At 35.1% G+C, this 14,438-nt stretch overlaps 1 protein-coding gene across 2 annotated transcripts in view; it reads left to right on the forward strand.

The window, feature by feature from the left end:
- Positions 1-14,216, forward strand: part of BZW1 (basic leucine zipper and W2 domains 1) — a 14,563-nt gene extending 347 nt beyond the window's left edge. Inside the window, exons 2-12 of one of the 2 annotated variants that reach the window (XM_006921333.3) lie at positions 978-1,051; positions 3,175-3,351; positions 4,575-4,669; positions 5,395-5,460; positions 6,739-6,874; positions 7,520-7,629; positions 7,752-7,922; positions 8,386-8,532; positions 8,884-9,022; positions 10,421-10,543; positions 10,960-14,216. In XM_006921333.3, coding sequence (XP_006921395.1) covers positions 988-1,051; positions 3,175-3,351; positions 4,575-4,669; positions 5,395-5,460; positions 6,739-6,874; positions 7,520-7,629; positions 7,752-7,922; positions 8,386-8,532; positions 8,884-9,022; positions 10,421-10,543; positions 10,960-10,991 — 1,260 coding nt within the window. In that variant the 5' untranslated portion in view covers positions 978-987 and the 3' untranslated portion in view covers positions 10,992-14,216. Of the gene's footprint in view, positions 1-977; positions 1,052-3,174; positions 3,352-4,574; positions 4,670-5,394; positions 5,461-6,738; positions 6,875-7,519; positions 7,630-7,751; positions 7,923-8,385; positions 8,533-8,883; positions 9,023-10,420; positions 10,544-10,959 lie in introns of those variants that run through there. The other variant, XM_025039261.1, reaches the window with a different exon arrangement.
- Positions 14,217-14,438: the final 222 nt, after the last annotated feature.

Raw genomic sequence — 14,438 nt, forward strand, 5'->3', positions numbered from 1 at the left:
CCGGAGCGGGGGGCCCGGAGGTGCGCCGCGGCGGAGACAGGCCCCCCTCCGGCCCTGCCCGGCCTGGGTAACAAAGCCGCCGCGGCCTCTGTTGGGTGATGTACGCGTGGGGGGTTCCTGCGGGTGGGGCGGAGGAGCCTCCACCACCACTGCGGCCGCCTCCACCGCCGCTGCTTTCTCTGGAGGGCGGGCGGATGTACGGGGCGGCAGGGCCCCCGGCGCGAAGCGCCTCGGCGCCTGTGGTCCGCTCGTTGCGGCGGCCGCCACCGCCGGCGACGGGGTCAGTGAAGAAGGGTCTGCGGGGCGAGGAGCAGCCCCTCCGGCGCCCGGCCGTGACCAAGGGGATCCTGGGCGGGGGCGGGTTATCTGTCGCTAGTGCGGGAGGCACAGGAAGGGCATGGATAAGAGACACGTGCCCTTGGAGGAGGCTTGGATTGTAGGGTATGAAGCCTGCTGTCAGTTCATTTTGCAGGCGGGAGTGGTGAAGCGGCCGCTGCGGTCACAGGCACAACTTGAAGGTAGGGTAGGGTGGTGGTGGCCATAACCAGGCCCTTCAACAGAAGCGATTCGCCTTTTGACAGTGTCTTGAAATCGACATACACGTTTGACTATGGTGGTAATTTCTGTTATCCTCCTGTGGTGCTTAGAAGTAGTGGAAGAGGTTGGTGAATTTAAAGAGAAAGGAGGAAGAGACCAAACAATTATGTTTATAATGGGTGATTTGCCGCCTGTCGGTGCTGTAGAGTCAACCTAAAAGTACACTTCACATTACATCTTTAAAGGGTTTCTTGGGGGAAGAAATGCAAGTTTTGAACTTATATTTAATTCAAGTGGTAATTATTTTTGCCTGCCCAGGTATATTGTCAGGTTGACTGTTCACTTTGATTTATATGTGACTAGACCAAGATTTGATGCTTTGTTTTTAAAATGAATGTTATGGCATTGATATTTTTAAGGCCTTATTTTTCTTTTCCTAGGGTGTCTTTTATGAATAATCAAAAGCAGCAAAAGCCAACGCTATCAGGCCAGCGTTTTAAAACCAGAAAAAGAGGTAAATAATTTGTTGTAATTATATCGCTTTTAAAATTTACAGCATAACATCGTATCTTGGTTCCTCTGGCTGGCAATTGCTCAGTACTAAAACCTTAAGAGAAAATACCAGAAAAGGACTTGAATTTCTTGGTTGCTATTTCAGATGTACCCCTAATATTTCTAAGTATTTTTTTTTTTAATTATGGGCTGCATTTTCAGTAGCTAGGTTTCATTTAAGCAAATTTTTGCCAGAGGTAAAAGGTTAACTTATAGAAAGAGCTCCTAATTTGATCACTGATTTCAGCCAAACTTTGTAAAGATGTTTGAGAAGAAATCAGACTTTTCTTATGGATGTTAATTATGAAACAGTTAACATTATAATTTTTTTTTAATTAAATGTTTTTCACCGGCTTTGAAAGAAAAATACTAGAATTATATGAACTATTTTTATTTATTAGTGGGCAGTTAGATGAGTATTGAATTTTGTAGCAAGACACTGCACTAATGATGCAAAGTTAAATGAGATGTGGGTCTCTCATATTTTGTATTGGGCTTGATATTTTCCCAAAAACTATTTAATTTTATTGCTCAAAAGCACCTGTTGACCTTATTTTAGAGGAGATTTTGAGGAAACAGCTACTGGTTATAAATTGTGTTTTTCCACCCTGTATAGAGATCCTTTAAGATACGTACATATTTTAGAATCTTTTGTAGTCTCTATAGTCTGTCATCTTGTAGTGGGGAGATCAAAAGGTGATTTGGTTCTAGTCTTTGCAGATTCATTTACATTTAAGCCAGTAGATTTTTCTTAGGAGAAACAGAAGTTGGAAACCAGAGCAGTTCAGCAATAATAGGGAAAAGTCTGTGAATTACTGTATCCCCTTGAGTATGTGAATTACTGGCATCACCTTTATATAGATATAGTATCTAGTAATGTTATTGTTAGCATCAGGAAGAGATGTCACATCCCCTTCTAGATCGAGATCATTCATGCCCTCTTAATTCTTGATGATTGGGTTCTGGGTAGAGTGAACAGCCATCCCGACTTATCTGGGATTGAAGAGAGTTCCCAGAACATGGGCCTTTCAGTGCTAAAAACTAAGTCCTGGGCAGACAGGGAGGAGTTGATCACCTTAGTGCTGTGTGAAAATTAAGATAGCATCTAACCTAGATAGGGACACTTACCCTATCATGGAGTATGTGACAGCAACTCAGTAAAAGCTAGGCGTGTACCCAGGGCTACTGTTTTGTGTGCTTTCTATTTTATTTCTATTATTTAACATTCACAACAGCTTTATGAGATAGGTACTAGTCTTAATCACCATTTTACAATAGAAAAAGTCATAAAGAATGAGACTGGTTACTCAGATTATAACCAGAATTTGGATCAAGCAGTTTGACTCCAGAGCCCTTGCTCTTAGCTACTACCCAGTATAGTCTCTAATTTCTCTGGCCTTCCATTCTGCTTCTGAATAGTGAGAACAAAAAGATCTACTTCACAAGGTCGTTATAAAGGTCAAAGCAAGGCATCTACTGCAGTTTCTATGTTGGACGCCCAATAAGTGTAAAAATTATCTTAGTAAGTAGCAAAGGATTGATTTTAAAAAAAACATAACAAAATGTTATAGTCATTTAAAGAAAAGAATCAAGAGCTCTAGTGTTGGTTCTCTTGAGTATATGAATTACTAGGATCACTTACATCACTCAGGAATAAAGTTTACCTGAGGTTTAGAGGATGTTCTGAATTTCAGAAAAGCCCGGAGGCAGTGGAAGAGCATTCCAGATAGAAATTGTCTTCTGACAGTAGGAACACACTAGCTTATTTGGCTCACTTATGAGACTAATGTAAAAAAAATAGTGTAAGAAAGGTACAATTTGTACAATTCTTGTGACTAGGCAATCCTGCCTTGCACTAGCAGAAATGAAACTTGCAAAGGATGTTTGTTTAGTTTTCTGTTGTATTTGCTAGAGTTCCAGGTCTTGAGTAATCTAGCTTGTGTTTGTTTTTTCCAGCTGTTGAAATAAATGACATTGTGATGGTTGTGGTTAACTTATTCCATGGTTATAACTTCATAAGGTGGTGGTTTCATGGCATTTTGGTAAGCCTTTTAAAATGATGTTTTTGGGGTTTTCCTCCCTCAGATGAAAAAGAGAGGTTTGACCCTACTCAGTTTCAAGACTGTATTATTCAAGGCTTAACTGAAACTGGTACTGATTTGGAAGCAGTAGCAAAGTTTCTCGATGCTTCTGGGGCAAAACTTGATTACCGCCGATATGCAGAAACACTCTTTGACATTCTGGTGGCCGGCGGAATGTTGGGTAAGTGGGTTTTGTGGGAAGAGTGCTCTGTGGAGAAGATTGTTAGAATCCAGAATACGAACTGTTTGACAAGCCTATCAAATTGGGTTGGCATCAGTTTGGAATGTGACTTGTCCAAATTGAGATGTGCAGTTTTAAAGATAATATAAAAAAGAATGTAATACATCTCAATTATAATTTGAATACTGAAATGTTAAAAACATCTTGATATGTTGAGGTAAATTTTTATATTAAAATTAATTTTACCCATTTTTAATATTTTGAAATTAGAAGATTTGAAATTATATTGTGTGGCTCACATATTTTTGCTGCACAGTGCTGCCCTAATCTAACTTACTCCTACCTCCACACTCAACAGCTCAGGATATCTTAACAGAGTGTGCTACTTAGTTATGTGTCTTCAAACGATGATAGTAATATTGTATTGACCCTCACAGCCAAACTGACAGAATCAGAACTCCATTTGTATATATGCAGAATGGAGGTTTAGAAAGGTTTCAGCGACTTGCATGCAGTCAAACAATTGCTTGGTGGAACCAGGAACTTATATTCATACATTCTAATGCCTAGTCACATGAGTATGTCTTTTGTTGTAGTGCCAGTTTATAGTAAGAAATATGAAAAATATCTATTTACTATGCATAATACTGCAATTAATAATCCTGTTTTTAAAACCTTTTTTAAACATTTACTAAGGAAATATTTAAACATACTCTAGAGAAAATAGTATACTAATCTGTTACCCAACTTCAGTAATTAACAATCTTACTTTGTCTGTGCCCCCACCAATTTCATCAAACGTTATTTTATCCATAAATACTTACAAACGTATCTAAAAGATAGTCTCTAATTTGTAGGTTTTCATAGCCCAGCCTCTTTGGAAGCTTGAAGAGAGGTTTTCTATATGGAAAGTCATATATCAAAACCAACTATGAACATCTCCACTAGAGTGACAGATTTGGCACTATTGATTGAATGGTCAATGCAGCAGTTTCATTGAGTTGCTAAAGTGGGTTATTTTATTCCTGTAAATTATATCGCTTTATTCACACATTGAACCCCAACTAGCCATGTTCCTACTGAGAAATTGACTTTGCTTTCAAATCATCTCTTAGAATTTTTATCATTTTATTTTATAATGAGAATCTCACAGAAAGTAAGATTGAAATGGTTACTAATTTTAAATGAAAGTCACTGCAAATTTTTTGTAAAATGTGCCTTAGCCCCAGGTGGTACACTGGCAGATGACATGATGCGTACAGATGTCTGTGTATTCGCAGCACAAGAAGACCTAGAGACCATGCAAGCATTTGCTCAGGTAATGAAACTTTACGTAATTATTTCAGTTAGCTACTATCCATTTTCTAATGTTTAAAGAGTCTACTTTTAAGGTTGCAGGTAGAATTGAAGGAATTTGAACTAAAGGTTTAGAGATAATCTTGGGGTAGTATGATGAATTAGAAGCCTAAAATGTGTTGAAACCAGTAGAAAAAGTTTGAATTTGCTCTTTTCTTATTTGTCCCTCTGAAATTAATCCATTTTCGAGAAACAATGTCAAGCTGAATAGGAAAATCAGTTCCGTCTTGATTTCCAACATCGAGTTCTTCTGCATGTAATTTTTCAAAAGATGAATGAGTTATAGGCAGATGAGCTTATTAATCAAAATCTCATTTCAAGGTTTCATACATAGTTATGTTTACATTACTGTAAGCAAAGAATTCAAGTGCATCTAACTTAGATATTGTTATCTATGTTATTAGGAAATTAGAACTATATTTTATGATCTTATTTTGTTACTGTCCTACAAATGGGTAAATGACTTGTATTTAAGCAACAATTAGTCTTCGCTTTAATATTTGTCAATAAAAATCTATTGCTGTTTTATACAGCTTAAAACTATTATATCTAGTGGGAAGTTCGCTTCTTTCTTGTTCTAGAGATACTATGGAAGAGTTCTCAGTGGCCCTGACTTAGATCTTATTTTAGGAATCTGGCATTTATATGTATGAAGTTATCATTAAATTCTTTTACTATCCTTCATAGGTTTTTAACAAGTTAATCAGGCGTTATAAATACCTGGAGAAAGGTTTTGAAGATGAAGTGAAAAAGGTATGTGGAGCAATGTACATTTTTGGAAAATAAAAGGTCAAAAAGGGAAGTGTTAAATCCTAATTCAGCCACAGATTTGAGATCATTTTAAATTTCTTATTTTTCAATTACAGTTGACATTCAGTATTAGTTTCAGGTGTACAGCATAGTTCTATTTGTTAGACATTTATATAAGTTAAGAAGTGATTCCCAAACGGAATTAGTCTGATGGCACTAAACATAGTTATTAGAATATTATTGACTATATTTCCTATGTTTTACTTTACATACCTGTGACTATATTGTAACTGCCAATTTGAACTTCTTAATCCCTTCTCCTTTTTCACTCATCCTCCTAACCCTCTTCCCATCTGGCAACCATCAATTTGTTCTCTTTATCTATGAGTTTTATCTATTCATTTTGTTTGTTTGTTGTATTTTTATAAGTGAAATCATATATGGTATTTGTTTTTTTGTCTGACTTATTTCATTTAGCATAATATTCTTTAGGTCCATCTGTGTCTCAAATGGTAAGATTTCATTCTTTTTTTATGGCCAAGTAATAGTCCATTGTGTATATGTGCCACATTTTTATCTGTTTGTCTCTCGATGGACACTTAGGTTGCTTTCATATCTTGGTTGTTGCAAATAATGCTGCAGTGAACATAGGGATGTGTATATCTTTTTAAATTAACTTTTTGAATTTCTTTAAATACTCAGAAGTGAGATTACTGGGTCATATGCTAGTTCTACATTTAATTTTTTGAGAAACCTTCGTACTATTTAGATTTGATTATTTGATATTTAGGTAGGCTCTCTTTGAAATATAGTTTTGGGGTAGATCGTTTATTTTAATTTGTATACTTCCTTAGCTCTGAGTCTAAACAAGTGACAAATGGGTGGGATTTGTTTAAAAGAGAGGATAGAGGATCAGACCTAACACATTGATAAAGAAATTTAGCATACTTGTGTTTCAGTCTTAGGTATTCTATATCTAGGTGCACAGAAAATCTGATAATGTTTATAGCAATTTTTATTAAATGTCAGGCACTATTCTAATTATTAACTCATTTAACATTCACAAAAATCCTGTGAGGCAAGTTTTACATTTATCCACATTTTACATATGAAGACACAGGCGCGGAGGTTAACTTGCCCAAGATCATTTAGCTAGTGAGTATATAACAGATACAAACTCTGGTACCCAGAGCCCACACTTTTAACCAATATAGTATGTTTTACTGCTTCTCTTTATGTATTGCAATTGATATTTTAACCCTTAACTATTTATTTTTGTAGCTGTTGCTGTTTCTAAAGGGTTTTTCGGAGTCAGAGAGGAACAAGCTGGCTATGTTGACTGGTGTTCTTCTGGCTAATGGAACACTTAATGCGTCCATTCTTAATAGCCTTTACAATGAGAATTTGGTGAAAGAAGGTAATTAAAGGATTATCTTTAGTTGGCTGAGGGTGAGGTGGATAAGAGCATGAAAGATAAACTGATAGAAAAGTTAGGGTATAGTTTATCTAGATTTGACTTGTGTAATAGTCTTTTTAACTATCCTTAAATTTAATAGGTTTATTCAGATTCATTAGATATTTAATGTATACCTTTGGCATCCAGGATTAATGGCTTTCTTTAGGCATACAGCAAATATCCAGGGTCTAGATGCAAATGTGATTGATTATAAAGTAAATTCAGTGGTAACCCAGAAAGAGATTAATTCCAATTGGGAGACTTGGGAACATGTTTATTAGAGAAAGTGACATTAGAGAGAATGTCAAGCTGAAAAGGAAAATATATTCCTTATTGTGATTTCCATAGTTAAATTCTTTACAGTAATAAAACAATTTTTTATACTATTAGAGTACCGAGTTCATTTAACATCAGAAAACATTTTAAAGTAGTTTGACTTAAGAATACACAACTAGCAAATGGTAGAATAGAGAAATTAAGAGTGAAGTGATAAGCAGTGGCAGAAGGAAGTTCAGGGGTAATTGTGGGGATAAAGTGAGTAATCCTTTGTGGTTGAACTATGGAGGGAGGAAGTGCTTCTGTTAAGTATGTTCTTCTCTTCCACAGGAGTTTCAGCAGCTTTTGCTGTAAAGCTCTTTAAATCATGGATAAATGAAAAAGATATCAATGCAGTAGCTGCAAGTCTTCGGAAAGTCAGCATGGATAACAGATTAATGGTTTGTAATTTCTATTCTTTTTCCCATTCTTACATTTAAGGAAAGTGTAATAAGGAAACTTTGTCATTTTTAATATGTAAAGAGAAGAAAAATGTTTTTCTTAATCTGAATTTTCCTTTCAGGAACTTTTTCCTGCCAATAAACAAAGCGTTGAACACTTCACAAAGTATTTTACTGAGGCAGGCTTGAAAGAGCTTTCAGAATATGTTCGGAATCAACAAACCATAGGAGCTCGTAAAGAACTCCAGAAAGAACTTCAAGAACAGATGTCCCGTGGTGATCCATTTAAGGATGTAAGATATTTTTCTTTAAACCATCCTTATAAGGCTAAGTTTGTGGCAAAGAAAATTTTTACTCATTTGCAAAACTTCAGAGCATTTCTCACCAGAAAGTTTTAATTAATTCTATAGGGTGTTAGGCTGAAGCTTTGCCTCAGTCTGTTTCATATTCAGTGCCTTACTAGTGCCCAGAAATTATACTACTTGGGGATTTTGTAGGGTATAAGCCAGTGGTCAGACCTTCTGTTTCTATCTCAGTTTTTTCCTAGCTAGTTTGCCCATTTGTAAAATAAGATTTGAACTAGAAGTCTATACTTCCAGTTCTAAAGTTCTCTGATTATATATGGTATACATGTGGTGATTGCCAGTTGCATGGAAAGGTGTTTTTATACTCTTGTAAAAGATCTAAGTCTGATATTTGGAGGAGTATGTACATATCAAAACTAATTTCTGTTACTAAATTTGGATTCTTTTGCAGATAATTTTGTATGTCAAGGAGGAGATGAAAAAAAACAACATCCCAGAACCCGTTGTCATTGGAATAGTTTGGTCCAGTGTAATGAGCACGGTAGAATGGAACAAAAAAGAGGAGCTTGTAGCAGAGCAAGCCATCAAGCACTTGAAGGTATTAGAACTGTGCTTTGACAAAACATTCTGCTTTTAAGTGGGGATAAGTGAACTGTTACTGTACTTTTCTAAGAAGGTTTATTACATCTGTGGTTCCTGGGGATAACCCACTAGTAAATAGACAAATAACATATTAACTACTGGTATAACCTTCTAAAAAGCCTTACTTGGCTTTCTTTGGTTCACAGGTTAAAAATGAATATGTGTTTAAAAGTAGCTTATTATTTCCAGTAAATAGAATGTAATTTACAGTGATTGTAACAGATGAGTTATGTTCTGTATTTTAGGAATTTTATAATGGATGGTTATCAAAATGAATGACAATCTTTTTCTCTCTTCCCTTCAAAAGCAATACAGCCCTCTACTTGCTGCCTTTACTACTCAAGGTCAGTCTGAACTGACTCTGTTACTGAAGATTCAGGAGTATTGCTATGATAACATTCATTTCATGAAAGCCTTCCAGAAAATAGTGGTGCTTTTTTATAAAGGTAATTTAAATTTTCAATTTTGAAAATACATTTAATAAAACTCCTAGAATATTCAAAGTAATTCCACTGAGTAGTTGTCTGAACAGCTCCTTAAAATGTTACTCTAGTCACAGGACTGAGTTGTCTATTTCTGAATCTTACTAACAAGTTAAAGTCTAAAGCCTTCTTAGTGCAGCTTCAAACTTCACCTTCTGTACTCTACCAGTTCTCTTCCCAGACATACTCTTCATATCTCTGTGTAGTCTGGCCTATGAGAAGTCATTCCTTTACTCTACCCCACTATCCAATGTAGACTTATACTTGTCTTTCAAGACCAGTTCAAAATACTTATGTAAAACCTCCTATTTCAGTTAACTGTTTACCTTTTCTGTGATTCCCAGTTTTAAAAAAACTGGTCTAAAGTGTTGAATAAATAAAAGACTTCTGTTGGGAGAGATCCCATTACAGTATTTAATTTACTATGGTTGGTGATTATGCTTTTTTCCTCCACAAATCAGACCAGCCTTGATCCCAGTAAGTATAGTTTGTGTGCACACATATTACTTGTATCACCTGGTTTTCATAAATGTTTTTGTTGGTTCCTATATTCTAAACTTAGAAGAGAGCTCTACCCCTATTCCAGATTTTGTTTTTTTTTTTTTAAAGAATGAAGTGAACTCAATATCCCATGCTTCAGTGATAAGCTTGTGGTTAGGTTTCTTGAAAATATACCCCTAGTTACTTTCTCCCACTAAGATTATTTAGAAAGAAATCCTAGAAACCTTCATTTAATTCTTAATTTTTCCATTATAGATCTGTAAGGTACATGGACCTTTTTACCATAAAATCATAGTACCATTTTCACACTTAGTTTTTTTAACAAATTATGAGATATCCCTGATCATTCAAAAGATTTCTCAGCCTTGGTACTACTGATCTTTGGGCCAGATAACTCTTTTGTAGGTCACTATCCTATGCATTGTAGAGTGCTTAACAGCATCCCTGACATTGCCCAATAAATGCCAGTAGCACCTCTCCCAAGTGCAGTAACCATGAATGTGTCTCAACATTGTCAGATGTCCTGGGGTTGGGGGTAAAATTGCCTTCAGTTGAGAGAATCACTAGCTTATTAAGTTTTTTGTTCTAGCAGTAGGATCATACTTAGCAACAACTTTATTAAAAAGTTTTTTAATATAGGGCTGTCATTTTATCTTTCAAAATTAATTTGAAGAAACTAGTAAACAGTGTTTTGAATACAGATTTATTTTTTAAGTGACAAAAATAATTGCTTTTACCTAACTTTTCAGTAGGATCTTCTTTGCCGTGCAGGCATGTGCACCTTTAGGATGGGTCCTAACTCTGCCTGAGTTAGAGAAGTGAATGAAAACTGCCTGAATGTAATGATCACTCTCTTTATAGCTGAAGTCCTGAGTGAAGAACCCATTCTGAAGTGGTATAAAGATGCACATGTTGCAAAGGGGAAAAGTGTCTTCCTTGAGCAAATGAAAAAGTTTGTTGAGTGGCTCAAAAATGCTGAAGAAGGTAAGTCTTTTTCTTTGTGCAGTTTGTTTGGTAAAGCCTGAGAACTAGTTTTAGTATGGCCATAGAATGTGTCCACACATGCTGCCTTCATTCAGATACCATTTAATACATAGAGTACAGATTTTTGACAGACCTACAAATACTCATTTGCTTTAAGGCAAATGAGGAAAACTAGATGTTAGTTATTGAAGTATTTTGATGGCTCTAATAATACTAAATATTCTTAGGAACATTGAAAGTTTTGAGACTAATAAATGTGAATTTTGAGATTTATAAATGCTTTTGAATATACCCCACACATAAGTAGGATATTATTAATAAAATTCCTTAAGTATAATAAAAAGCTTCAAGGTTATAAATCAACTTTTGCTTTCTGATATCATACAATACTTGACTGCATTTTTCTCCTTTTCTAGAATCTGAGTCTGAAGCTGAAGAAGGTGACTGAATTTTGAAACTACACCCTCAGTAAAGCAAACAGGGAGTTGTAGATAAAATGTCATGTCTCATGTGTCCTGGTTCTTACATCTTCCTACCTCCCTATATCAAGCATGATATAAGGGCTTTCATGGCAAATTTTATTTTAACTGTTTCTATGGTTACTGGATATGTTGGGTTTAGTTTCTAAAACCATGTTTTAAGTAGCTACAGGAGCTATAGATTTGAATCTAATGTTGCATTAGTTTTTTCAGTTATCTTCTACCTCCTGTATTTTCTACTGTAATAATGTAATTTAAGGCCTTCCACAATGAACAGTTCACTTTTTCCCTGGGTTTTCTATATAAACAGTTTTCAAGATATGATTTGGTTAAAAATAATTTGTTATAAGAATTTTGTTTGCAAATTAAACTGTAAAAGTATCCAAAGTCTCAAAAGGCAATGATTTGTGTGATAATTTGGTATGCCCAAAGCCCTCCTCATCAATGACAGTCTCATACAGTGATTGAATTCATTAACATGAATCTTGAGTATTTGAACCATTGCTTACATATTAATATTTTCTTGCATTTTTAACCCCAGATGTCCTCGAGTTCAGTTGTTTGCTCTCTGGTTTTCATTCCTTGGTAAAGCCATGGAGAACAATCTTGAAAGTGAGGTCTCTGGGAAATTGTATGTGGCAGATGTGATAGGAAGAAGAAAGTTGAGCTTTTTCCCATTGAGAAACTTCTGCATTCAGTTTGTGTCTTTCCAGGAAAAGCAAATGGGTATTTTTTTCATACCGTTTTCAACTGTACCTTAAAAAGTTTTGTCATTTAACGAATTTAACACTTGTCATATGTTTAGATAGGAAAGGACTCATGAAATAGTGAATAAAGAAAATGACTGTTGAAATGTTAAGTGATCAGCATGGTCTAATTGGGAACTCTTAAATATAACTCATTTCCTGTGGGTTAAGCGTATTTGATGTAAAGAATGGAGTGTAATAATGATATATTCCCACTTGGTCATATAAGACCAGCTTCATTCTTGTAACATTAACAAATGATTCAAGCATCTGACTATTAACATGCCCTAGTTGCCTTTTTTTTTTTTTCTTTTAATTGCCATGAGCCAAGTATGTCTTCTATACAATTGACCCATTTTTTTTAATGGCTGCCTTTTAATTTTTGTCTTTCTTTTCTTGCTGCCACCTATCTATATATATTATAGACAGTAGAAAACAAAATGTGACCACACTTTTTGGTGGAAAAACAATGTTAAAAGTGAACATTTTGAAAGTTTTTTTTTGATTGTTGAAAGAAATTAGCTTGGAATAATGCCACCAGAGACTGGGAAATTGCCCCTTTCAAAGGTGCCATGTTTATGAGCCAAGAATTTGGTGTTTAAAAGTTCACCTGGAAGGAATAAGGTGTAGTATAACTTGAAATAAAGATATATAATAACCTTATGAAACGAGCATTGTGAATGGGGTGAAATTGTTAAATGAATAACTTTTTGATAAAGTTTTCATGCACAGGCAAAAATGTATTTCACTAGGTTTCTATGTAGTGTGATCTGCTTTTACTTTGTAATTTGTAGTCCTCAAAAGACTTTTTTAAATAAAAGTCCATCCTTACACTTAAGGTTATATAGGTCAGTCTTCTTTTTTAATTTTTTATTTTTTTGTAAATTCCATATTAATACCCCATGGTAACTGTATGGTATGCATTCAGGTGTCTCTACTATGTAAGCATTAAATAATTGCTCTTTTGTCCTTATAACTCTCAAACTGTAAACACCAACATAGAATTCTGATATAGCAGAAACGACATTAACATTTCTACAACCAAATCATTGCATGTTATTGCCGTTCAAAGTGTACCCTGTTTTATTATATACTGTGTATAGTGAGTGTGTAGTCTTCCAGAACTACATTATGATCTTTGTCTGATCATAGTTTCTTCATAATGACAAAGTAGTGTTTACTTACTACAATATTATAGTAAATGGGTAAGTCACCTGTGACAGTATAAAGAAAGGGAATGCTTTCTAAAAAGACTGCAGATTTTCATTTTGGATTTTAAGTGGTGATTTTGGAATTCAGCTGCCAGCACCATCCTATGGCCTCAAAATGTAATTCTTAATATGGATGTTAAAACTGTATTTGTAATTATGTTGGATAAATGTTAATTGATTTTCCTAACTTGGTGTCGGTTTCTAAGAATAAGTCTCTTAGATGCCATAATTAAATATGCGTTTAGAGCTGATCAGAAGTTTCTTAATTATTCTAGGAGTGTTGTCCTAGAGATTTATTCTGTTCTTATGAAAACTCCAAATATTAAAAATGCCACAGGATTTAGTATAATGATGGTAGCGAAAGGAAATGCATGTGACTGAGATTTCTAATTCAGTGTTTCTCAAAGCTCATTATCACCCTTCCCCAGGAAGCCTTTTTAGACTTTTCTAATAGCACCCCAATAAATTTTAATATAGTTATGCTGTATGTGTATTATATCTGCTTTATACATGGAAAGAGTAAAGTTTTTTGGTCATACTTTGAGGTGATAGCACCCCCACTTTTTTAAAGAGGGGGGACCTAGAGATAGACATGCATTGGCAGGCATCTTTATGCGGATCCATATCCTGAAGTATTTTTTTTCTGCCAGGGTGATGAGAAAATAGGAAATTTGTTTTCTGCCACTCACCATCTTGTAACTGTGCTTTACACCCTAGAATACCATACAGCATCAGACATGTCATTTCCTATTGACTTTGGAAGTCTTAAGACACTTCTTACTTGATTGTAAATGTATCATAAATAGAATCATTTGGGTTTCTTCTAATCTGTAAAAATCAAAATTCTAGGCGAGTGATTTAATTAACGTTGAGGATAGCCCTTTAATAAATGGTATTGAAATTTTACTAATGAATCCACTGTCATACTCAAATAGGCTACTTGCAGGAAATGGCAGAACTGTTGGGCTTTAAATGTAACAGGTGCCAAAGTTTAGTGTATATTATTGCTTAGACTACTAAATTATCTTTGTAAAAATTTTCCTCAGATGCTGTTTACAAGTGCCATGTATAATAGGTTAATAAGCATTTCTGTGAGAATCCTGTTAAATACCTTGCTATGATTTTTCATGTGATGTATTAATCCTGTTGTACTGATATAAATTCATCAGCCTACTCAGGCCTAAAGGTTTAAAATTAAGAAATAAAAGGTTTTTCAGTCGGCTTTAAGTGGAACCTAGAAGATGTGATAAGTACTTCTGATTTCAAAATAATTTATAATTGGCTTGTCTAAAAACTTGAATTGCAATGAATTTTTACCTAAATACAATTCTATGCATAATTGTATAAAACTTGGTGTGGATCAGACAGGCTTCCCAACTCCCTTTCCCTCCCCACTTCCCACCCCCCCACACACACCTTTAACTATGGGCAATTGGCAACCATTTAAAATCATCCTAAT

This window comes from Pteropus alecto, unplaced genomic scaffold (assembly GCF_000325575.1).
Source record: "Pteropus alecto unplaced genomic scaffold, ASM32557v1 scaffold3, whole genome shotgun sequence".
Lineage (NCBI taxonomy): Eukaryota > Metazoa > Chordata > Mammalia > Chiroptera > Pteropodidae > Pteropus > Pteropus alecto.